Source organism: Panthera leo, chromosome B2 (genome assembly GCF_018350215.1).
Source record: "Panthera leo isolate Ple1 chromosome B2, P.leo_Ple1_pat1.1, whole genome shotgun sequence".
NCBI lineage: Eukaryota > Metazoa > Chordata > Mammalia > Carnivora > Felidae > Panthera > Panthera leo.
In genome coordinates this window covers 33,278,314-33,303,458 of record NC_056683.1, presented here as the reverse complement: position 1 = coordinate 33,303,458, position 25,145 = coordinate 33,278,314, and the positions used below count along the sequence as shown (strand labels likewise).

Below are 25,145 nucleotides of genomic sequence, written 5' to 3'. Positions count from 1 at the left end.
TAAATAGGGTAAAATAAAATTCTATACCCGTAGACATACTTTTACTGATTTTAATTCACAAAAAATGTTTAGTCAACATTTACTGGGTATGAACCAATGTTAGTCTCTGAACCCAAAAGACAAGCTTTCTACAATGGCTCCTATCATCTGAAAACTAACTTGCTACAGAGGGAAAGAGAATTTCTCTTTTCCTTCAAGGAATGGCTACCTATAAGGAAATAGGACTGGGGTGTGAAAGAAAAGAAAGAACATCTTAAACACTTCCACTACATAAAACAAGAATAACAACAATTGAAACTAAAGGAAGATACACAGTGCATGCCCCTTAGGGACTTGGAGGAAACACAGTCCTGTGGGAAGGAAAGAACACAGAAGCAGAACTTAACATTATTTGTAACCACTAGGTACAGGCAGGCTTTCTTTTTCAAGTCCTTTATATTTAAACAAGATACTACAATTATTTTTTCCTAGCAACACTTCCTCTACTCTTAAGTATTCAGGAAAGCCACATCAGCTCCAAAATTGGGGTGAGTAACCCTTCAGAAGTATTAGTCTTAAAGATAAGAATTTTTGAAGATAAAAAAAATTAGTTTTAAAGACTGTAACTGTACGTGTCCTCTTTTCCCCAGATTGTGATAAGACCCTACCTCTCTGCCTCAACTGAGAATCATAGTAGGTGTGAGACACTGTCAGAGATGGGAGTCAGGACCCCTTCAATATGCAGGAGAGAACAGGCTGAGAGTCACTAAGATAAGCTATTTCCCTTATGATAAAAATCTCTCTAAAAACAGGAGGAACATACTTTGAATAAAATGAAACAACCACAGTCAACAATGAGTTACACACATGCTAACGTTGACATTCTCAAAGTGGTTACACTGAACAGGCAACCTGTACCTAATTTCTACATTGTGTTCTATGCAAAATCTAACTCCATTTACAGTTCCATATAAAAAAATACATGTCATTTTTCCAGTCGTGAATAAAAAAGTATGAGACTTGTGTTACATTTCACCCTAACTTTGCCAGGATTTAGGGCAATTGTGTCTCAAACTATGGTCCTGTGATCAAATGGGTAGAATCACCACGGTGTATGTTTATTTTAACATGTAGATTATTGGGCCACACTCCAGATATGCTGATTCACAATGGGGAGGGGAGTAAGGAATCAGCATTTTACAAACTCAGGGTGATTCTTCTGTTCTCTAAAGTTTGAGAATGGTTTAATTTGAATGGTTTAACAGTTAATCAGTTAAAGTGATTGAAGGCAGGGAAAATGAGAGGTTCAAGATAGAAAAGAGATGCATAAATCCATTCTTCCAGAACAGAGAAGTTTTTGAATTCTATTCTTATCATGGCTTGGTGTTTAAGAGCACAGGCTTTAGGGTTAGACTTGGGCTCAAAATCTGGCTCTCTCACTAATGCTGTGACTTTAGGCAAACTGTTCAACCAACTTCACAGGACTGGTGGAATTAACAGAGCTAACTAACATACACTAAATATCCGGCATTTGTTAAGTGCTCAATAAAAAGTAATCAGTATTATTTGTGGATTCCACTGCTGCCTTTAGAAAAGGATTACATTATTATCTTAAAAAATAGATTCAGGAGGCCTGGATTATAATCCTAGGGTTCAAGCTGTCTTCAAGAGACAACCCCTCAGGTCTCTTTCTAGCTCAATGTATCCTCCTCCATTCCCAGTATGCCTATTTCTATCCTTTCCACCCAGGCGTCTACAAATTGAAATCTGAACAAGGTTAAAACTGAATTAATGTTCCTCAGAAAGCCTTTCCAGAGTCCCCACTCTGGCTCCAAGAATAGATTTTCATCCTTTGTCCCTCCAGTACTACTGGGTCACAAGAGAACTGAGGACATGGAACAAAGTTATCAATCTAGTCAAAATCAAGCTTGTAAAGGCAAGACTAACCAACTGAAAACAACAGGTGTATAGGTGATAATCAGCAGAGTTCTATGAACTTTGTAGCCATGTCATCTGGCAAATGACAGCACTGTCTTCTTCAGGGAAGTTCTATAGAGAACCCTGTGCTCATTTTATCCTGATAGTAACCAGGTGGACTTATCTTGGAAATGACTACAAGTGTATGAACATCAGGCAGTCAGGACTAGAGACTAATCTCAGTGAGGACTGGTCATCAGACTCTTGGCATACTGCCCTCATCAACAGCACCAACACAGAGGAACAACGGGAAAAGCACAAAACCCAGAAGAACCTGTCTTCCTAGATGAGGCCCCAGAGGAAAAGTGATCGCTCATATTTCCAGGTAGGGTACAGAAGAATAAGCAAGTGAGAGGATAAACTTCCTTTTATTATATAATTTTGGTTATCAGAGTGGAGAATCTCTCTATAGAGATTACATGCAGGTCTGCTGGACCACCAATGGCTGTTCTCCCCTAAGAGTAATAATAAATTTGTCAATTTACTTTTATGATTCAACAAAAAGTGGGTATCACCTTATTAGCTTCTCAAAAAAGGCAGTAAGAATTCCTCAACTGATTTTGACCGCATTTTACAGTAATAACAAAGAATAGGTAAAATGGTAATCCACGAGGACGGTTGTGGAGGAGGATTGTGGAGGTTTGCTCAAACAAGGAAACCAGATCTGAATCTGATCTGAAACCACTTTATTCAGTATCTGTGTTCCTAACTGAGGATGATATCTCTGATTCCAGGGTTGCTGAAAAGGCTAATGGAAGCCTGCTATTCCACTTTAAGTATGTGGGGAAACATTTTCTGGCCATCTGTTACTGTTACAGAGCATAGAAGCTAAGATGAAATCAAGTTGGAAAAGATCTTGATCAGGTTTCATTTCTGCCAGAGGATTGCAATCTGCCAAAGAGACAACAGAGAAAAATTCTCAGATATCTTTGTGAAAATGTACCACAATGTTAGAAGTGAGAATTCTTAGATTTTTAGATTCACAGAATTTCAGAGTAGAAGGCATCTTAAATAATAATTCAGACCAAATCTATAATTTGCAAATGGCCAGAAAGTTAAATGACTTTCCCAAGAGTCATAGCTAGCCAGTGGTTAACCTGGGACTAAGTAAATGGCAGAAATGAGACTTAACTCAGCATTCGGTCAACTCTCCCACTACCCTGTACCCTGTAATTCAGTACTTTTATTGCTGATAATACAGTCAATAAGTTGCAATAATCAGTCTGCTTCAGGTCCCAAAGAAATCGAAACCCCACAAAAGCAAATATGCCTGTAAATATGCTTTGCTTCCTTCACTATTTTTTTCCACTAAGGTGATCACAGCCCAGGCCTTGGTTTCTAAGCTTCCTAAGCAAATCCATACCAAAGTATTTTCACTGCTCAGCCACACCACAGGCATGACTTTCAGCCAAAATATAACACATCAAGCTGTGGACCCCCAAATCATCTAAACAAAATATCTCAATCATTGAAGTAGTTAACATTAGTCTACTCTGGACCATGTGATAGAATATACCATTCAATCTTAGAGGTTTGTCCTAATAGGTTTTACTCCCAAAACTGCTACATGAATGGATATATGCTTTTCTTAGAAGAAAATTCTCTCTTCTTCTGGATTTTTGTTTCCAATATTGGGTTTTTTAAATTGTTTTTGTGTTATTTAAGGTGCAATTTATATACAGCTTTTTTTTTTTTTAATTTATTTTGAGTGGGGGGGGGGAGGGGAGAGGCACAGAGAGAGAGAGAGGGAAAGAAAGAGAATCCCAAGCAGGCTCCATGCTCTCAGCGCAGAGCCCAACATGGGGCTCAAACTCACAAACCATGAGATCATAACCTGAGCCAAGCTCAAAAGTCAGATGCTTAACCAACTGAGCCACCCAGGTGCCCCTACAGTAGCTTATTTCTGAACTTTCTATTTTGTTCCACTGGTCTACTTATCCTTATGCCAATACCACACTGGCCATATTATGGTAGGTTCATTTTAAGTCTTAAAAGTAGTATAAATCTCATTTTGCTTTTTCCCCCCAAGATTATTTTAGTCATTCTAGGTCTTTTACACTTCCATACAAATTTTTAAGTCAGCCTGCCAATTTCTGTAGGATGGAGGAAAAAAACACCTGTTGAAATTCTGATTGGGACTGCATAGCTCAACTGGGGGAGATCTGACATATTAGCAAAGATGAGTCAGTGTATCCTTGAAGACGGTATATAACCAAGGGATGGCATATTTATTTGGGTCGTCTTTAACTTCTCCAGGCAACATTTTCTAGTTTTCAGGTATACACCTTTTTTTCAATTTATGTATTTTATATTTTTGAATTATAAAGGAAACTTTAAAAATTTTTCTAGTTGTTTGCTGCTAGAAGATAGAAGTAAAAGTGCTTTTTCATATTGATTTTGGTTTTTTTAAAAGATTTTTTTAAGTAGTCTCTACACCCAACATGGAGCTCAAGCTTACTCTGAGATCAAGAGTCCCACACTCCACCAACTGAGCCAGCCAGGTGTCACTGTATTTGACTTTATATCCTACAACCTTACTAAATTCAATTATTCACTCTAATGGTTGTTTTGTAGGTTCTTTAGGATTTTCTATGTAAACAATTATATCTGTGGAATAGAGACAGTTTTACTTCTTCATTTCTGATCTCTGTGAAAACTGGTATTTATATATTGTTCCTATACGTTGCTAGTATAGTTCTAATACTTGCTAGTATTAATACTAGCTAGTACTAATACTTGCTAGCAAGTTCTAATACTTGTTAGTCCTATACTTGCTAGTATAGTTCTAATAACTAGTTCTAATAACTTTCTAGTTATTAGAACTTACTAGTTCTAATAACTTTTTTTTTAAGAGGCCGAAAGAGTTCTACAAAGACATTCACATAGTCTGCAACATCTTTGTCAGTTTTCTGTTACCAAGATTATGATAGACATATTAAACAAGATGGGAAGTGTTTTCCTTCTCTATTTCCCAAAATAATTTGTGTTAAATGGGTTCTATTTCTTACTTAAGTGTTCAACACAAATCATCAATAAAACCATCTGGACCTGGAGTTTTCTTTGTAAAATAAAGTTTTGATAACAAATGCAATTTCGTTAATAGACATTGGGCTACTCAGATACTCCATAGTCAATTCTGCTAAGTTACATTTTTCAAATAATTATGTGCACTTCATCTAAGTTGTTGAGTTTTTTGACAACAGATATTAATAATCCCTTAATACCTTTTAACACCTGTAAGATCTATATCCCCTCTTTCATCCCTGATAGTATTCATGACTTCTTTTTCTTGGTCAGTTTCACTAACAGTTAATTTTAATGATCTTTAAACAAAAAAAAAAAACAACTTTTGTCTTTATTAATTTTCTCTATTTTGTCCTATATTCAATGTCAGTGATTTCTACTGTTTTTCCTTTATTCTACTTACTTGGGTTTATTACGTTCATCATTTTCTAGCATCTTAAGTTGGAAACCTCATTCACTGATTTTTAAACTTTTCTCTAATATAAGCATTTAAACCTATATGTTTCCTAGTATTCACTTTATTTGCTATATCCCACAAGTTTTGATATGTTGAATTTCATTGCCAACTAGCTAACATTTTCTAATTTCTTTAACAAAATAATTTCTTTCACCATGAGTTATTTAGAAATGTATTTTAAATATTCCAAATTTGCAGGACTTTTCTAGTGATCTTATTTTTTATTGATTTTTAACTTAATGCCATTGTAGTTAGAGAATATACTATGTAAGTTTTCAATATTTTGAAATTTGTTGAGACATATTTTATAGTTTAATGTATGGTCTATTTTGGTAAACATTTCCTGTGCACCTGAAAAGAATATTGTTGTTCTCCAGTTGTGTTATGTATAGTGTTCTATAAATGTCAATTAGGCAAGGCAATGCATAACATTATTCAGATCTTCTATATCTATATTGATATTTTTCAAGTTGTTCTATCAACTACTGAGGGAGGAGTATTAAAAACATCCAACTATAATTGTTGGGGCGCCTGGGTGGCTCAGTCAGTTGAGCGTCCGACTTCAGCTCAGGTCATAATCTCACGGTTTGTGGGTTCGAGCTCCGCATCGGACTCTGTGCTGCCAGCTCAGAGCCTGGAGCCTGCTTGGGATTCTGTGTCTCCCTCTCTCTCTGCTCCTCCCCTGCTCACACTCTGTCTCTCTCTCAAAAATGAATAAAGATTTTTAAAAAAATTTTTTTGAATCCAACTATAATTGTGGATTTGCCTTTTTCAGCTTTGGTTTTGCTTCATGTGTATTGAAGCTATTTTATTAGGTTCATATACATTAATGATTGTGTCTTTTTTTTTTTTTTTTTGAGTTTATTTATTTTGACAGAGAGAGAGAGAGACACAGAGAGAAAAGAGGAGGGGCAGAGAGAGAAGGAGAGAGTGAATCCCAAGCAGGCTCCAAGCCAACACAGGGCTCAATCTCACGAACTGTGAGATCATGACCTAAGCTGAAATCAAGAGTTGACACTTAACTAAGCCAGTTTTTCTGATGAAATGATTGTGTCTTTCTGATGAAATTATCCTTTTACTATGAAATGTTTATCTCTGTAATTTTTTTTTTATTTGAGAGAGAGAGAGATTGAGCAGGGGAAGGGCAAGAAGGGAAGGGGGAGGGGGCAGGGAGAGATAAAGATCTTAAGCAGACTCCACATTCAGCGTGAGCCCAATACAGGGCTCGATTCCATGACCCTGGGATCATGACCTGTGCCAAAATCAAGAGTTGGGCACTCAACCGACTGAGCTACCCAGGCACCCCTCTTATCTCTAGTAGTAATCTTTGTCTTGAAGTCTATTTTGTCTGATGATAATATAGTCACTCCAGCATTCTTGTGCTTACTGTTCACACGGTGTACCTTTTTTCATCCTCTAACTTTCAATCTATTTGTGTCTATCCCTTTTTTATCCAGTCTGACAACCTGTACTGTTAATTTGGAGTGGTCAATCCATTTACACTTAATGTAATTATCGATATTGGTTGATTTTGGTTTAGCATTCAATTTGTTTCATCTGGTTTTTGTTCCTCTATTCCTCCTTCCCTGCCTTCTTTTTAGGTTAACCTAATTATCTTCAGTATTTCATTGTAATTTTATGGGATTTTTAGCTAAACCTCCTTACCTATGTGTGACTACTCTAGGGACACACAATGTAAACTTATCACAATCTACTTACAGTTAACATTATACTACTTTAAGTAAAAATTTAAGAACTTTTGCAACAAAATAGTTCATTTACTGTCCTTCACCTTGTGGACCATAGTTGTCATATATATTACATATACAACAGTCCCCCTTTATCCACGAGGGATATGTCCCCAGTCAATATCTGAAATTGCAGACAGTACTGAATCCTATATATACTACCTTTTTTTTCTATTAAAACATAATTATGACAAAGTTTATAAATTAGGCAAGTAAGAGATTAACAACAACTAATAATAAAATAGAACAATTATAATATACTGCAATAAAAATTATGTGTATGTGGTTTCTCTCAAAATAGCTCATTTTACTGTACTCACCCTTCTTCTTCTTGTGTTGATATAAAATGATAAAATGCCTACCTGATGAGTTGAAGTGAGGTGACTGATGTAGGTACTAAGACACAGCATCAGCTTACTACTGACCTTCTGATGATATGTCAGAAGGAGGATCATCTACTATGGACTGCAGTTGACCACAGGTAACTGAAACCATGGAAAGCAAAACTGTGGATAAGGGAGGACTACCATACATATGGTACAGACCCATAAGACAGTCTTGACTATTACAGAAATAGTCTTGAACATCTACATTTGCAGTGTTCTTCACTCTTTCTTATAGATCCAAATTTCCATCTGGTATCATTTCTCTTCAACCTGAAGAACTTTCTTCAGTATCTCTTATAGTACTGCTAGGATTCTGTTTTCCTTAGTCTAAAAATGCCTTTACTTTCCACTTTTAAAAAACATTTAAGCTGGATATGTAATTTTAGGTTGAGAACTTCTTTCAGCATTTAAAGATATCAGTCCATTGTATTCTTGCCACTGCTGTTATTGATGGGAAGTCAGCCATTAATTTCTATCATTGTTCTCCTTTATGTGAGAAGTCATTTTCCTCTGGCTGCTCTCATTTTCTCTTTCTCTTTAATTTTCAGCAACATGACCGTGATGTGCCTAGAGTAATCTTCTTTATATCTATCCTACTTAGGATTGACTGAGATTCTTGGATTTTATAAATCTGTTTTTCACCAAACTTGAAACTTTTAGCCACTATTTCTTTTTTAATAACAGCTCTATTGAAATAGAATTCACATACCATAGACACATTCATTTAAAATGTACAATTGACTGGGGGCGCCTGGGTGGCTCAGTTGGTTAAACGTCTGACTTTGGCTCAGGTCATGATCTCATGACTCATGGGTTTGAGCCCCACGTCGGGCTCTGTGCTGACAGCTTGGAGCCTGCAGCCTGCTTCAGATTCTGTGTCTCCCTCTCTCTGTCCTTTCCCTGCTCTCTCTTTCAGAAATAAATAAACATTAAAAAAAATTAATTGAATGGTTTTTAGTATACTCACAGAGTTGTGCAATCATAAGCTTAATCCATTTTAGAACATTTTCATTACCCTCTTCCAAAAACACCTGTACCCTTCAGCTATCATCTCCACTCTCCTTATTCCCCCTAACCTGGTAACCATTATCTATTTTGTCTCTATAGATTTGCCTATTCTGGACATTTAACATAAATGGAATTACATAATATGTGGTCTCTTGTGACTAGCTTCTTTCACTTAGCATATTTTCAAAGTTCATCCATGTTGTAACAGGAATCAGCACTTCTTTCCTCTTTATGGTCAAAAATATTCCATTATACAGATACACCATCTATATAATGTTTTATCATTATTGTTTATCATCATTTATCATTCATCAGTTGATGGGACATTTGGGTTGTTTCCCCTTTTGAGACATTGTGAATAATACCACTATGAACATTCAAGTACACGTTTTTATGTGGACATACGCTTTTATTTGTTGGGTATACAAGTAGGAGTGGAATTGCTGTGTAAAATGGTTAACTCTGATACTTCTTGAGGAGGTGCCAGACTGTTTTCCAAAGTGGCTGCACCATTTTACAGTCCTACCAGCAGTGTTTGAGAGTTCTTACTGTTCCACATCCTCACCAACATTTGTTATTATTTCTCCACATTTTCACCAACACTGTAATTAGCTTTTTAATTACAGTCATCCTTGTAGCCATTGTGATTTTGATCTGCATTTCCTTGATGGCTGATAATGTTGAGTATCTCATGTGTTTGTGGCCATTTATGCATCTTCCTTAAAGAAATGTCTATACAGATCCTTCGCTTGTTTTTAAATTGGGTTGTCTTTTGTTTACCTGTCAGCTATTATTTCTGCAAATATTTTGTCTTGTTTTAATTATCTACTGCAGCATAAACGACTCCAAACCTAGTGCCATAAAACAGTAAGCATCTTATTAAGCTCACAGATTTATGCATCAGAAATTCATTCAAGGGATAACTGGGAAAGCTTTACTCTGATTCAAGAATTCTGGGGCTTCATCTGGGATGCCATGAATGGCTGGGAGCTGGGATCACCTAGAAGTGAGTGGCTTCTTCACTCACATGGTTGGCTCCTGGACTGGAATGTCTCAAAGACCAGCTCAGCAAGGACTGTTAACTGAAGCACCTACACGTGGTTACTCTGTGTAGCTTGGATGTCACTTCCAACCCAATTCTATTGGCCAAGAAAAGAACACGTATGATGGTAGATATTGTTGCAGCCATCTTCGGAAAATACAATCTGCCACATGTCTTCTCTCTCCTTGCCTTCTAGGACTCCAAATACAAACATATTAATATTGTCTCACAGTCCCTGAGGCTGTTTTTGTTTTTCAATCTTTTTTCTCTTTTCTTCAGAGTGGATAATTCCTGTCTATTTTCAAGTTCACCAACCCTGTTAAGCATATCCAATTAATTTTTCATTTCAGGTATTGTACTTTTAAGTTCTAGATTTTACATTTGGTTCTTTTTATAGTTCCCACTTCTCTGCTGAGATTCTCCATCTGTTCACTTATTATTACCAAGTTTGTTTAATGTCCTTGTCTGATAATTTCAACATCTGAGTCATCTTGGGGTCAATTTCTATTGACTGCTATTCTCAACGAGTCACATTTTCCTTCATTGCACATCTAGTCATTTATTATTGTATACTGAACATTATTGAGATTCTAAATCCTGTCAATCTTCCTCTGAAGAGTGAATTTTGTTCTAGTGGGAAATTCACTTGTCTAGATTCATACTCCAAACTCTGTCACCCCCATAAGAGGCAGCAGCTAAATCTCAGCTCAATTCTTTCAGCTAACTATTGCCTTTCCTAGGCTTCATGAAACCTTTCCCCATGCATGTCAAGGATTTGGACAGAATTTAAAAGCAGACTGTAGGGCTCCCTCTTCTGTTGCTCCCTCCTTTCTGAGATTTCTCCCCTCATTTCCCACCCCCTCTTATAGTCCTGAACTCTATTCTCTGACTCCCCAAGCTAGTAAAACCGTAGATTTTTGCTTGAGTTCTAGCCACCGCCCACCATGCAAACTGGGGAGTATCCTCAGGCAAAAAAGATTTATGAGAAACCTACCCAGTACAGTTCCCATCTTTCAAATTTTCTGTCAATTTCTGCCTGATTTGGTCACTTTCCAATGTGTTTAAATAGTTGTGTGGTTTTTTTTAATATACTGTCCAGAGTTCATAATTGTTATCTGAGAAAAAGCTAAGTCAACATAAGATACTGTTATAGCATTAGAAGAAACCTTTTATACTAGATCTCATTGGTATTATATCCTCCCCAAAAGGCAACCATGATTTGAGTTACCAAAAACACATATGACCAGATGTGCACAAATGTGCCCTCTCAAAACAGTGTGATAAATGGTAATAGATAAATCATCCTCTTAGTGATCGCTTATTATAAAAAATTGAAATATAAAAAATATAAAGAAAAAAGGAAAAGGTATAAAAGGAAAAAATAAGTTTCTAATACACACACACACACACACACACACACACACACACTGACTGAGCTCACCAGGTGACCCAAGTCAGTCTTCTAGGACTGAATACTTGCAATCTGGCCCACTAGCAAGGATCCAGGCATGTTACATATGGACTCCTCATCTAATTGACTGTTAACATATTTGAGTACCACCTGGAATTATGGCTGTAAGATAGATAGATGTATAAAATAGAATTATCCCATATATACTCTTCTAAAACTTGCTTTTATTTTCAATGAACAATATATCTTAGGCATTTTATACTGTCAAATTTCTTTTTAACAATTGGAGACTACCCACAAGCAACACTTCTGTATGGAGCATTATAATTTATTTAATAAGTCCCTATTGATTACTCTTTTACATTACTCTCATTAAATAGCCTTATAGGTTTTTCTCACTTGTTTGATTCCTTCTATAGGATGAATTCATAAAAGTGGAATTATACATTTTACATTTTGACAGATACTGACAAATTTCCCCCCATAGACATGATAATTGATTTACACTCTCAATAATTGTAACCAATTATACAAAATTCTGAACATCCATGGTAGCTATGTAGTCAATGAACTGAAGCCCTCCCATTTACCCTACCTTCCCATCCCAATACTAGACCAGTTAATATTCTGGAGATTCTGGAGAGTTCTCTTTCCTTAATGCTCAACAGTTGCCCTGATGAACATTCTAATTCCCTTCCCTAAGCTGGAAGCCTTGCTAAAACCTAGCCTATTTAGCTGAAGCCCTAATACCGTGTCTGGTTTGAGCCAGCCTTCTTCATCTTCTTGTTTAAAGGTTTTATTTTTTTAAAGTAATCTCTACACCCAACTTGAGGCTTGAACTCACAACCCCGAGATCAAGAGTTGCATACTCTACTGACTGAGCCAGCAGGTGACCCAAACCAGTCTTCTTCTAGAACTGAATACTTGCAACGTGGCCCACTAGCAAGGATCCAGGCATGTAAGGCATGTTACATATGGACTCCTCCTCATCTTACTGTTAATGTATTTGAGTACCACCTGGAATTATGGCTGCAATTTCTTAGCCAATGTCTTTTCTACATAACCTTTTATTGGTCATTCTAGAATTAGAACTAAGATAGTGGGGGCTCCTCATCAACTATAACTCAGAAATAGCTGCTCTCTTCCCTCTCAATTCTTTAACCATTCAGTTCCCATAGTGATTAGGTCCCAGATTCTTTCCCCATACCAGTCTTGAAGATATTACACCTCATGTCCCAAGTCTTAGAATTAATGAAATCTGAATATTATATTTCTTATTTTAAGACTTACACACAGGCTCTTGGATTAGCCAAAGTGAAACTGCCCATTGCTAATGCTCAGAAGAGGCCTATTCTAACAGATATTGTTGGTTATTCACTACTGAAATGTGAACAGAGATTTCTCCATGGTATAGCCTCAAACAATTATTTAGAGAAGTGTGGCACATAAATTATCTGAGTTTTGAAAAACACTCAAGGAGGAAACTGAGGAAAAAAGATTCCATACACAAGGCTGTCCTTAATTTTTTAACAGAATTGGCCATAATTTTGGCTAACATGTATGTTTACTTTAAAAAGCACAGACTGCTCAAAATGAGCTATGTTTCACATCTGATGGTGAAAGAAAACCCCTGGCAAACCTCTGAGTAGTTTCCCCCACAGAGATCATTCAACGAACAAATACCTAAGATAGCATATTCACTGACTAGTATAAATTGGTTCAAACCATATAAGTAGCTGTGGAGGAAACAAAGAAGAGCTTAAAATAAAAACAAAGGTCTTGGGGGGCACCTGGGTGGCTCAGTCTGTTGGGTGTCCGACTTCAGCTCAGGTCATGATCTTGCAATTCATGGGTTTGAGTCCTGTGTTGGGCTCTGTGCTGACAGCTTGGAGCCTGCACCCTGCCCGGGATTCTGTCTCTCTCTCTCTCTCTCTGCCACTCCCCACTGGTGCTTTCTCTCTCTCTCTCTCAAAAACAAAACATTAAAAAAAAAAAAAATGTCTTAGGGCAGGCACCTGCGTGGTTCAGTGGGGTTGAGTGTCTGACTTCAGCTCAGGTCATGGTCTCATGGTTCATGGGTTCGAGCCCCACATCAAGCTTTGTGCTGACAGTACAGAGCCAGCTTCAGATTCTGTCTCCCTCTCTCTGCCCCTCCCCCATTCACATTTTTTTTTCTCTCTCTCTCTCTCAAAAATAAACATTAAAAAAAATTTAAAACAACAACAAAAACAAAGGTCTCTAACCCTAAGGACTATGTGTTCCTCTAAAGCTAACATTGTGTCATTTCCATCTGTGTCTGGCACAAAGTCTAGGACAAGAATGCTCAATTAATTTTTATTGATTATAATACAAAGCAAATAAATGATAATTGCCAAAGAGATGGAATGAACTAAAGGGTATATCCCACAATCCAACCACATTCTATCACACACTGTAAGCCAACTATAATACTCTGATTAACTGGATATGTTAAACCAGGTTTAAGAGTGTCATATGTAAACACGGAAATAAACTTATCTGTGAAGTTAAGGTAGAAGGCACACCCTTCCCATTAGAGACAAGTAGAAAGTACAAGGTTTTTTAAAAGGAGAGAGAGAAAAATAAGTATATTCTAAAAGCTGTGTCTAAAAGGGGCACCTGGGTGGCTCAGTTAAGTGACTTTTTCCTTTTTAATTTTAAGATGATTTATTTATTGAGAGAGAGAGAGAGAGAAAGAGAGAGAGGGAGTGGGAGAGGGGCAGAGAGAGAGGGAGAGACAGAATCCCAAGCAGGCTCCTCATTGTCAGGGTGGAGCCGAGCGAGGGGTTCCAACTCACGAACCATGAGATGATGACCTGAAGCTGAAACCAAGTGTCAGATACTTAATCAACTGAGCCACCCAGGTGCCCCAAGTGACTGACTCTTAATCTCAGCTCAGGTGTTGATCTCACGGTCATAATCTCACAGTTTTAAGTTCAAGCCCTGTACTGGGCCTGAAAGCCTACTTAAAAATTTTTTAAAAATTTAAATATAAGCTCTGTCTAGAAGCCTTTAGAATAAAAATATATATATCAGGAAAAATGAAAAAGAAGGATATTTCTCTGAGAATAAAAATTATTTTTAAAATAATAGCTAACATTTAATAATTGCTTACTTTCTTCCAGGCACTGTCCTAATAAGCACTGTTTTAATTAATTGATTTCTGTCAATGACCCCATGATATAAAGGACAACGATTATCTCCATTTGACAGAAGAGAGAACAAGTATAGAAAGGTTAAGTAACTTGCCCAAGATCACAGCAAGCTAGGATTCAAAATCAAGCAGTATGGCTCAAGAACCTGCAGCCTCAACTACACTATGCCATCTCTCTGACTTTTAACAAAGTCAACAGAGGTGTAAAGGTCTGGAGAAGTTTGTTGCCTCAGACCTGGATCAATGGCAATAGAGAATAAGCTGAGCCCTACCTAGATGTGTTGGTGTAGTATACAGACATCTATGATCTAGCCTCTATCTTCCCAGTATCATCTCTATCTATGTTCCACCCTCAAACCCTACATTCCAGGGACACAGAACCATATGCAGTCTCTTAAAGGCACCCTACTGTTTCTCAGTTCAGTACCATTGCTCATGCAGCTCCCTCTGCCTGGCATCACCTCTCTGCCCCTGACTATCTGTGCCCTTCAGGCTCCACAGATAACTTCTTAATGCCTTGCTGAGCTTATTGTTTACAGGCCTGTTTTTCACTGGATGCAGTTGAGTCCTTGAAAGTGATGCCTGTCTCAAGTTTTTGGAGTTGCTGGCGCTTGGCACACAATTCAGGTGGTCAATACAAGTTTCCTGATAGAATTAATGGATAAATGGTCTCAGAAACAGAGTCCTCAAAGGCAGCCCGGGGCCTGGGATTAGCTGAGGTGAAGGCTAGCTCCGTATCTGAGAAAGAGTGAACCGCCACCTGCACCTGACCATCCAACTGTCTTGCAGCAAATCTTCCTCAAAGAAACTGAAGAACCTCTCAGAGGTTTACGGGCTCAGAGGACTAAGGAGACACAAGTCAGCTCCATCTGAAAGGAAGGGAGAGAGGAAGGACTCTGCTGAGGTTCAGGAAAAATACATTGCCTCTGTTAAGACATTTTCTCAATGAGAGAAATCAACCTCTGTTAAGACATTGTCTCAAATAAACTGTATTCCTGAACTGCAGCCCTTTCTTTAACATGAATTTAAAAAACACACAGATTTCAGAGAGAGAGAGAAAGAAGGAAAGAGGAGAAGAAAAGGAAAACAGATTTATCTAAGAAAAGAGAAATGCATGTTTTCAGCTCTGCCCGGGAAAGCACTAGACCAGAGAGCTGGAGGCACTCAGCTTCAATGAACTTAGCCTATCCTTTTCTGGATTTTCTAGATTTTAGAACTCTCCAACTCTCCAAAGACACACACATACCACAAACAGCTGCCCAGACCCCTGCTCCTCCCCCACTGCCATGGAAACCATTTTTGGAAAATAAAAAACAAATTGGGAACTTTTAAGAGTATTTGTGGATTCAAAAGCTATGAAAATAAGAGGAACTTAGGGAAGCTGACCCTGTGGGACATTTTCTGAATTAGAATTGGTCTAATTAGAGTAGCATTCCTTCTCCAAAATATGTTCTCTACATTCACCCCTGACTTAGCTGAAATCACATATCCTAAAGAACTGGGAATTTTGGTGCAAAAGTGAGAGGAGGAAGGCATGCAGGCTTGGGAGGGCGGTATGGTAGTGGAGGGCTGAGGGCAGAATTAGAGCAATGGGGTGCATGAGGAGGTGGGAAAGAGACATCAAGAGAAGAGAGAGCGTATCAAGAGCAAACTTCAGCTGTTTCAGAATTTAGTCTAAGTTAGCGATTCTCAACCCTGACAGACTCAATTCCATGAGTGGCACTGCCAAGAGTGACAACATTTTCTAAAATAATGACAAACACTTGGTAAAGTTTGAAACAATCTTCCCAGAGTACCTGGGTGGCTCAGTCTGTTAAGCATCTGACTTTGGCTCAGGTCATGATCTCACGGTTCATGAGTTTGAGTCCTGCATCAGGCTCTGTGCTGACAGCTTGGAGCCTGGAGCCTGCTTCGGACTCTGTGTCTCCCTCTCTCTCTGCCCCTCCCCAGCTCATGCTGTGTCTCTCTTTTTCTCTCAAAAGTGAATAAACATAAAAAAAAAAAAAAAAATCTCCCCCCATGGTAGGTGCAATCTAGAACATTCACTGTAGTTTAAAGTTGTACAATATTTTGTGTTTATTACAACAGAGTTAGACTCTATGTTTATATAAACGGGCAACTCACCTATGTAAACGTCTAACAAATACTCAAAATTCAAAAGGACAAAGGACAATGCTTCTTTGTGTGACATAATTCTGCATGATCTCAGCATCTCTAGCCCGCTAAATGCTGGTCACACTCCTAAATCACAACCATAAAAAGTCCTTGCTGCGATCTCAATGACCTAAAAGATTTTACTCCAAGGATTGGGAGAGAAAAAACTTTTTTCTTCTATTTCATCTCCACTCCTCCTTCAAATGGTTCCTTAACAACCAAAACTCCCATCTACTGAGTTTATATGTAGTTAACCCACTATGGGTTTTGTGGGCTAACCTGAGAACCTATTCAACACTCAATACAATATTTCTACTAAACTACACACTCCCAATTCCAAACTTAGAAATAAAATTTGAGAATATATCATTCCATAAGTCAGAGACTTACATATACTAACCTCTCACCATCAATGTTCCAATTTTTTTTTAATTTTTTTAATGTTCATTTATTTTTGAGAGGAAGACAGAGCATGAGTGGGGGGTGGGGGGGCAGAGAGAGAGGAAGACACAGAATCCAAAGCAGGCTCCAGGCTCAGAGCTGTCAGCACAGAGCCCAATGTGGGGCTCAAACCATGAACCGCGAGATCATGACCTGAGCCAAAGTCGGACGCTTAACTGACTGAGCCACCCAGGCACCCCTCTTTTTTTAAAGTTTATTTATTTATTTAACTATAAAGAAGAGACGGAGTGCACAAGCAGGGAGGGCCAGAGAGAGAAGAATAGAGAGAGAATCCCAAGCAGGCTCCACACTGACAGCACGGAGCTCAATGAAGGGCTCAAACTCACAAACTGTGAGATCATGACCTGAGCCAAAACCGAGTCAAATACTTAACTGACTGAGCCACCTAGATGCACCACTGTTCTAATTTTCTTAAACAATGGGCTAACATCCAAGCTACACATGACCAATGGACTATACAGATTAAGTATATATGTAAAATGATCATTGCTGTAGGCAAATAAAACAATGTCAATCCAACAAATATTTATGATACATCTAGTCCTTATGTTCGTAGCAAGAAGGTACAAACTACATACCCTTTACCTAAATTCTAACCTATAATATTTTATACTTGTTTTCTGCTTTACTGTATAGATACTGATTGATTCTACTGCTTATAAATACTGGAAAATGTTCTACAGTATCTGATACTGATAAGTCAACATCAGTAGCAAGTACTTGCCTCATCACACAATGATAAAAGGTCTCTTAACAATACTGGATTTCCTTGACCCTTTGTCTCCCCCCACCACTATCCCTACTCCCTAAGTTTAAGGTTCCCTGAATTCTAGCCATGCATTCCCATTCCACACATCTTCTGCACCCACTCAAAGCATCTTCAAACTCTCTGGTTTTCAAGGCAGACAATGGACCACTATCCCTGCCATCAAGGAAGACACACTCCAGTGTGTGTAGAGAATTGAGCTGTGATGAAAAGAATCTTTTTTCTTTCAATGATTAAAGCCATACTTACAGATTTATTATCCAAACAGGTTCTATATTAGGTGAGAGCTAAATGACCTCTGATTTTTTTCACTCTAAGAATACAACATATGATTGTGCTATGTTCTTAGATTATGTATAAGTAAATTCACTGGACCCAACTCCATGTATATATTTCTGCTATTTCATCCATGCTGAGGTCAAAGTTTCTTCTTCGTAGTATGCCTTGATATTAAAAAACAAAACAAAACAAAACAAAACAAAAAAACAAAAAGCGATAGACAGGAATAGCCCCTGTTCTCTCCTCTCCTTAAGCACTGATACAAAGAGCATCTGAAGCTGGACGTTTAACCAACTGAGCCACCCAGGTGCCCCCCAAATGTCTAATCCCTTAGATATGTTAGCCACAACCTTAAAGATGTTGGGCTCAGTCAGTCAAGCATCTGACTCTTGATTTCGGATCAGGTCAAGATCTCATGGTTTGTGGATTCAAGCCCCGAGCTAGGCTCTGAACTGACAGTGTAGAGCCTGCCTGGGATATTCTCTCTTTCTCTCTCTCTGCCCCTGTCCTACTTGCATGCTCTCTCAAAATAAATAAACTTAAAAAAAAAAAAGAAAGAAAGAAAAGAAAGAAAGAAACTAATAGCAATCTCTCTTGAGATTGCTCAACTTCTAGATAAATAGTAATAGTCACTATTTATTGAATACTTTTTCAGAACCAGGCATTTTTATAAATTACTTCTAATCCTCAAAACCACACTGTGCATCACTGTCTCCCATTTCACAGATAAGGAAACTGAGCTTCAAGAAGCTGAAAGACTTGCTGAACACACAGCTTATAAGCAGCAGAGTCAAAATGTGCGGCCACCTTCTGGAATCCAAAGTCCTGGTTCTTTCTGCTACACTGACGTGCGTCTCAATCAATTTTTCAAAGCAGGTCATTTCATGATTTGTGAACCATACATTAAGCTATTGTGTGTCAGATACATACAACCGTATGGCTCTGAAATTTTTATTACTTTTAAATGCTACATTTTAAGACACAAGACACCATTCCAAGTAAGAAATTTTATGGGGTGGTAGTTATAAATTACCCTAATTATTTCTATTTAACCTGCCTAATTTGAACATTTCTCCAAAAAGATCTTATGTTTTCGATGTTCTGACATTTGCTTGTGACTAAAATTTACAAATAGATCAGAATTTAAAAACTAAACAGAGGCAAATATAAAGTAGCTATCTGGTTTACCACAATGAAGTGTAAAAAAAAAATTTTTTTTTCAAAACATATCCACCAAAATGGCTAAAATGAAAAAGACGAAAAATACCAAGCGTTGGCAAAGATGCAGACCATCCAGAACTCTCAAACACTTCCAGTGGAAATGGAAATTGGTACAGCCACTTTGGAAAACTGTTTAAAAACATCTATTAAAATTTATCATATGCATATCCCACAACCCAGAAATTCCACTCTTATGCATATACCCAATAGATATGTGTACATTTGCTCACCAAAAGACATATACTAGAATGTTTCTACCAGCACTGTTCATTATAGCCCAAACTGGGAAGCTAACCAAATGTCCATCAATAGTAAAACATATCAATAAATTGAGGTATATTCACATAATAGAATGCCACACAGCAATGAAAATGCAGAGTCTACAATTTGATTAATCTCACAAAATAACATTGAGCTAAAGAAGCCAGACAGAGAAGCATATATATTATATGATCCCATTTATATAAAATACAAAAACAGGTAGAATCTATATTGTTTGAAATCAGGACAGTGGTTACTCTTTGGTAGAGATAATGACAGAAGACACAAGGGGGCTTCTTAGGTGCTGGTAATATTGTTTCTTCATATGGATGCTGATGACAAGAGTATACTCAATTTGAAATATTCAGAAGATGGGAAGCTTATAGTAGCCTAACAGTAAAGAGAATCAGAACGCCTACATTTGAATCTCAGTTCCATCACTTACTAGTTATGATTTTGGGCAAGTTCCTTAACCTCCCTGTGCCTCATTTCTTCATCTATAAAATAGGCCTAATAACTACCACATAGGGTTAGTTTGAGAATTACATCATTATAAGACTTGTAAAGTGCTTATTTATACAGTTGGTTATTATCATTAAGTATTTGCTAAGTAAAAAAAAAAAAAAATGCTTTATTCTGAAGCAACACAAGAAAATGAAGAAGGGAAACAAAGACATATAAGATTTGACTATTACTAGAAAATGCACAGGGCACCTGACTGGCTCAGTTGGTTAAGTGTCTGACTCCTGATTTGGGCTCAGGTCAGGATCTCACAGTCATGATTACTTTTTAATTTTTTTTTTTTAATGTTTATTTTTGAGAGACAGAGAGACAGACAGAATACGAGTGGGGGAGGGGCAGAGAGAAAGGGAGACACAGAATCTGAAGCAGGCTCCAGGCTCTGAGCTGTTAGCACAGAGCCCGACATGGGGCTCAATCTCAAGAACTGTGAGATCATGACCTGAGCTGAAGTCAGAGGCTTAACCGACTGAGCCACCCAGGCGTCCCACTCATCGTGATTACTTTTGTCTCAGCCATGTATCGGGCTCCACACTGGGTGTGGAGCCTGCTTAAGATTCTGTCACTCACCCTCTGCCCCTTTCCCACTTGCTCTGTGCACATGCAAAAAAAAAAAAAAGAAAATGAGCAAAATAATTATTTAGGAAATGAAAGCAATAATAAGTAAAGTTTAGTAAAAAGGGGCATGACCTAGAAGTTAAAACTACTCCTATAAATCTTCACCTAAACAGACCCTGGGCCAGCAGTCAATTTCTCTGAGCCTGCAGCTCCCCACTGTCCACTGGGGGTTGGCCACAATGATCTCCTCAGGATGATGAGTAATAACAAGGGGAGGCACTGATCACGAACTAAGAAGGCTGAGCTCACAGTAGGGTCTCTTATTCTCCAAGAGGACTCTGAAATCTTGTATGCCTCTGGATTTCATTAATACTTGTTTTTAAAATATCTATCATGCCTATCAGCCGTCTCTCTGTCACTCGGGGTCACATTTCTTGCAGCTATTTAGAGTAAATAATTAAGACTTCTAGTAGGTTTCTAAAAGAGCCAGTCAAGTGGGTTGCTGTCACCCATACTATGGAGGTATTCCTAACTTCTCTGGTCATGTTATAATAGCTACTCTTTATTAAACCCTACTTATATGCTGGGCCCTGTAATAAATACTTTATCCCCAATCTTCAAAACAATGTGCTAGGTACTTAGTATTCTTCATTATTCTCATCTTTTACAGATAAGAAAACTAAGGCTCAGAAAGGCTGACCCATTCAAAAGGGCAGAGCTGGAAGGTGAATCAGGCTTCTCTGACTCCAGAGTCCCATGCTCTTTCCATGAGCCATAGTCCCTTGACTTACTTGACAATCAATCACATTTCTTACAAAAGGACATTAGCTACAGTGAGCTAAAACAAAAATAATCTAATTTAGTGAAAAATCAATTTTGGATTTTTTTTAATGATTACTTTTGTTTCTAAGTAAAGGTCTCCTCCTGGGTCAATTTAAATGAATACTGCATATTGAAACTATTTGTATTACACAGCAGTCATCCAAACCATAGGCTAAAGCCCTTAAAAGATATTTACATTTCTTCCCTGCTGAATCCCCAGTGACCAGATCAGGGCCAGGCCTAGAGCTGGCACTTAACAAAAACATCTTGATGACCACTTCTCTCAAATCTTGTTTACCAAAATACTCTACTGATAAGAAGGATGCATTCTAACAAAACACTTTAATATCTTATACTTCATGACCAAAATTAAACATGAGAGAGAGTCACTGAAATATCCTTCCTGCTGTTAAGACACTCTCCTCCAGGTCAAGTGGCACTGTCATCATTCACAAGTAATTATTAAACACCTACAAATATTTATTTAACATACTGAGGTAACTCAGTATACCTTCTCTTCTCTTTCTCCATGAGATATGGCAAGCCACAGAAGCTGTGGCTTCCCTCCAGGCAGGCCAGCCTCTGCAGGTATCGTAGAGACCATACAAAGACACAAATGTCATACAGGATTAGGCCAAAGGCCCAAGGAGTCTGATCTGTCCCTCAAATAGATCCATGTCCTACCACCTTTTCCTGGAGCCCTGATATTGCAGACCCAAATAACCTTCTCTTCCTCTTCCCTATCAACCGCACAACACTGAGGAAGCCAGAAATTTCTCCCAATGTCTGTCATACCTACTCCTACTTCATCTAAAAGAGATACTTTGTTCATCTCCAAGGATCCACTGAATAGGTCAGTGTATAGTATTAAATTTTTTCTTTAAAAACTTTATATTCATAGAGAGTACACAGAATATGTGTGCACTAAGCTGGATTCTAGTCCATTGCTTTACCTTCCATTGCAACTTGGGCAAGTTGCTTATCCTCTCTGGGCTTTAGTTTCCTCAGCCATAAAATGAGGAGAGTGAAACTAACTAGTCAGGGGTTATTCACCTAGTTCCAGGATCCCTTGAAAGATTCAGGCATGTGCTTTGGGGGTTAATAACTCTCCGCCAGAATTTATATAAAAATTACCTGTTTGCATATGTGTATTTTTCTGGAGAAGTCTATGGCTTATATCAAATTGTCACCCAAGTCATGGCCCTCAAAATAACTACAGCCCATGTTTAACTGAGCACTTACTATGTGCTAGGCACTGTGCTAAGTCTACATATATTTATTCATGTAACCCTCACAATAACCCTTTGAGTTAGATACTATTATTGTCTTCATTTTACAGTTGAAGAAAGTAAACCAGAAAGAGCCTGGGCTCTTAAACACGAGGCTATGTTGGGTGAGATCATCTCTAAATCCTAAAATTCTCTGATTCTATGTTTATTTAAATGAATAGTTTTCCTTTAGTTAAATTTTCTGTACCACTCACATTCATTAGTCCTACCTTTTTAATGTTTATTTTTGAGAGAGAGAGAGAGAGAGAGAGCGCGCGCGCGCGCGCACACCAGTGGGGGAGGGGCAGAAAGAGAGGGAGACACAGGATTTGAAGCAGGCTCCAGGCTCTGAGCTGTCAGCACAGAGCCTGATGCGAGGCTCGAACTCATGAACCACAGGATCATGACCTGAGCCAAAGTAGGACCCTCAACAGACTGAACCACCCAGTGCCCCTAGTCCTACCTTTTTTTTAAGTGACTCAGGACCCTGAGATCAAGAGTCAGATCCTCTATCCATTGAGCCAGCCAGGCGCCCCCATTAGTCCTACTTTTAAATCTTTATACAGAACCACCAAACTCATGGAACACCCCAGATGAATGCTACCTGAAAAATAATATATTAGAAAACTAATCTGAGTAAAGGGTCCAAAGGCACTTTCCAGTCCCAGCCTCCAATCTGCTTTTACTTTTACAACATGGTGATTAACTAACAGATGTATCTGAATCTAATTACTAAAGTCTAAAATCAAAGAACAGTAAATAAGCCAGAGTATCAGCCAGAAAGGGGGATGCAGCGGCAGCAAAAGCTTCTCACCATACCACTCATCAATCCAGTGAAAAGACCAGGAAAGGTACATTGGTCCAAGGCCCCTGTGCCCCCCGTTGACTAGCGACACCCCCCTAATCCCACCTCCTGAAAACCACTGATCAGTGTGGACAAGGGTTGAATCCGTCTCCCCTTGAGATACAAAGGCTGGTTAAAAGTATTAAGGCATTCCCAAATCCTGCCTTGGAATAAGAAGCAAAAACTAAGTGAAAGGCTTCCAATTTTTGCACATACTGGTTCTGACAACCTGCAACGGTAACACAGGAGTCAGCAGTTACTCAGTTACTGGAAACTGTTTTGCCGGACACCAGCCTCCTCCCCCCCAAATTACTGAGGGACATAACATTGCTTAATAAATGGCTGCAAAGAAGTGGACTTTGTTAGTTCATTTCACAGGCTGTCAAAAATCCTCCACATCTTAAAGGGAAGGTTGTTGAAACTTTATGCCCAACTCTCATCACCTTTATCCATTTAGTTTGTGTAATGAGAAGAGAAGCAAAGGAGGGAGAAAAGAGATCAAGGGAATGGCCCCGGGTGCAGGGATTATATCCTTTCCAGGGGTGATGCAACAGGGTCAGCCAAAGAAGTGGAGGAGCTGGGAGCTTCTAGGAAGGAAGAAACCAGTGTCGGAGTTGGAAATCCGAGCGGAAAATGCATTATGAAGGACTAGGGGTCACGGTTATTTAGAAGAGGCCGGAGGATAAAGGGTCTAGTCTGGACCTGGTACCAGGAAGGAGAGAGAGAGGAAGCGGTGGAAGGGTTGGTGGGGCCGGTAAGGAGGCGGGCAGAGGAACCAAAGGGGAGAGGAAAAGGCAGGGTCGGACAGGAAAGGGTGGCATCCCTGGGGGCCTCGGAGGGGACGGTCTGAGTGTCTGGGGGACGTGCAAGCGAGGACGGGGTGACCTGTTCGGCTGTGTGGGAACTGAGTGCGGGGGCGGCCGGCCAGGAGGGATACGGAGGCTGCGAGAGTGGAGGGGAGAGCCTGGAGTCCCCCCCGAGGGCAGGAGCGCCCAGCACTGGAGGGCCCAGGGCGAGGGAAGAAGAGTGGTGACAACGGTCGGGGCCAGCGGAGCGGGCCGGAGGCTGTCCAGCTCGAGTTGAGGCGAGGGCCGCCACGGAGTCCCGGCTCGGGCTCAAGAGAGGGAGACCGGCCCGAAGCAGGGGGTACGGGAGGAGGGTCGAAGGGGGTTAGGAAGGGCCCCGGGACGGCTGGGGGCCGGCGCTGGCGCTCTCACCGGGACAGGTGCTTCAGGATCTGCTTCTTAATGATCCCGGCCATGCCGGAGCCGCGGCCCGCGTGGAAGGCAGGCGGGCAGCTGTGGCCTCCTCAGTCGTGAAGAGGCGGCCCCTCAACTCGCCGCGGCGCGGGGACCGGATGCCGCCGCCACAGCCGCCGCCATGGCGCTCTCCCGCCCCTGCCCCGGCGCCGGGAGCTCCGCCACGATCCCACCCACCCGCGCGGCGCCGCGGTAGCCAGCGGGGAGAGACGCGAAGACCGCGCGCTGCTAGCCCGGCTCGCAGCGGCCGGAGGCGCGCGCTGCGAGAGGGGCGCGCGTGACGAGGGGCGGGGCTGGCGCGTGGTGAGGGGCGGGGCGAGCGCGCGCACGCGCAGCGACGGGTGGGAGAGCTAGCTCCGTACTCTCTCTCTTTCTGCCCTGCGGTCAGCCACTGAAAGGTTTCGCCTCCGAACTATACAAGGTTCACACTCCGGCAATTGCTTTGAAACATAAGGGAAAAGGCGGCATGTTTGTAATTTTTGGCAGGAATTCGCCAGATAATTGCGCAGCCCCTGGCCCATTTCTCGT

At 39.7% G+C, this 25,145-nt stretch overlaps 1 protein-coding gene across 1 annotated transcript in view; it reads right to left on the bottom strand.

The window, feature by feature from the left end:
• UHRF1BP1 (UHRF1 binding protein 1) overlaps positions 1–24,827 on the bottom strand; it is a 59,771-nt gene extending 34,944 nt beyond the window's left edge. Inside the window, exon 1 of the mRNA XM_042938505.1 lies at positions 24,576–24,827. Coding sequence (XP_042794439.1) covers positions 24,576–24,619 — 44 coding nt within the window. The 5' untranslated portion in view covers positions 24,620–24,827. The remainder of the gene's footprint in view (positions 1–24,575) is intronic.
• Positions 24,828–25,145: the final 318 nt, after the last annotated feature.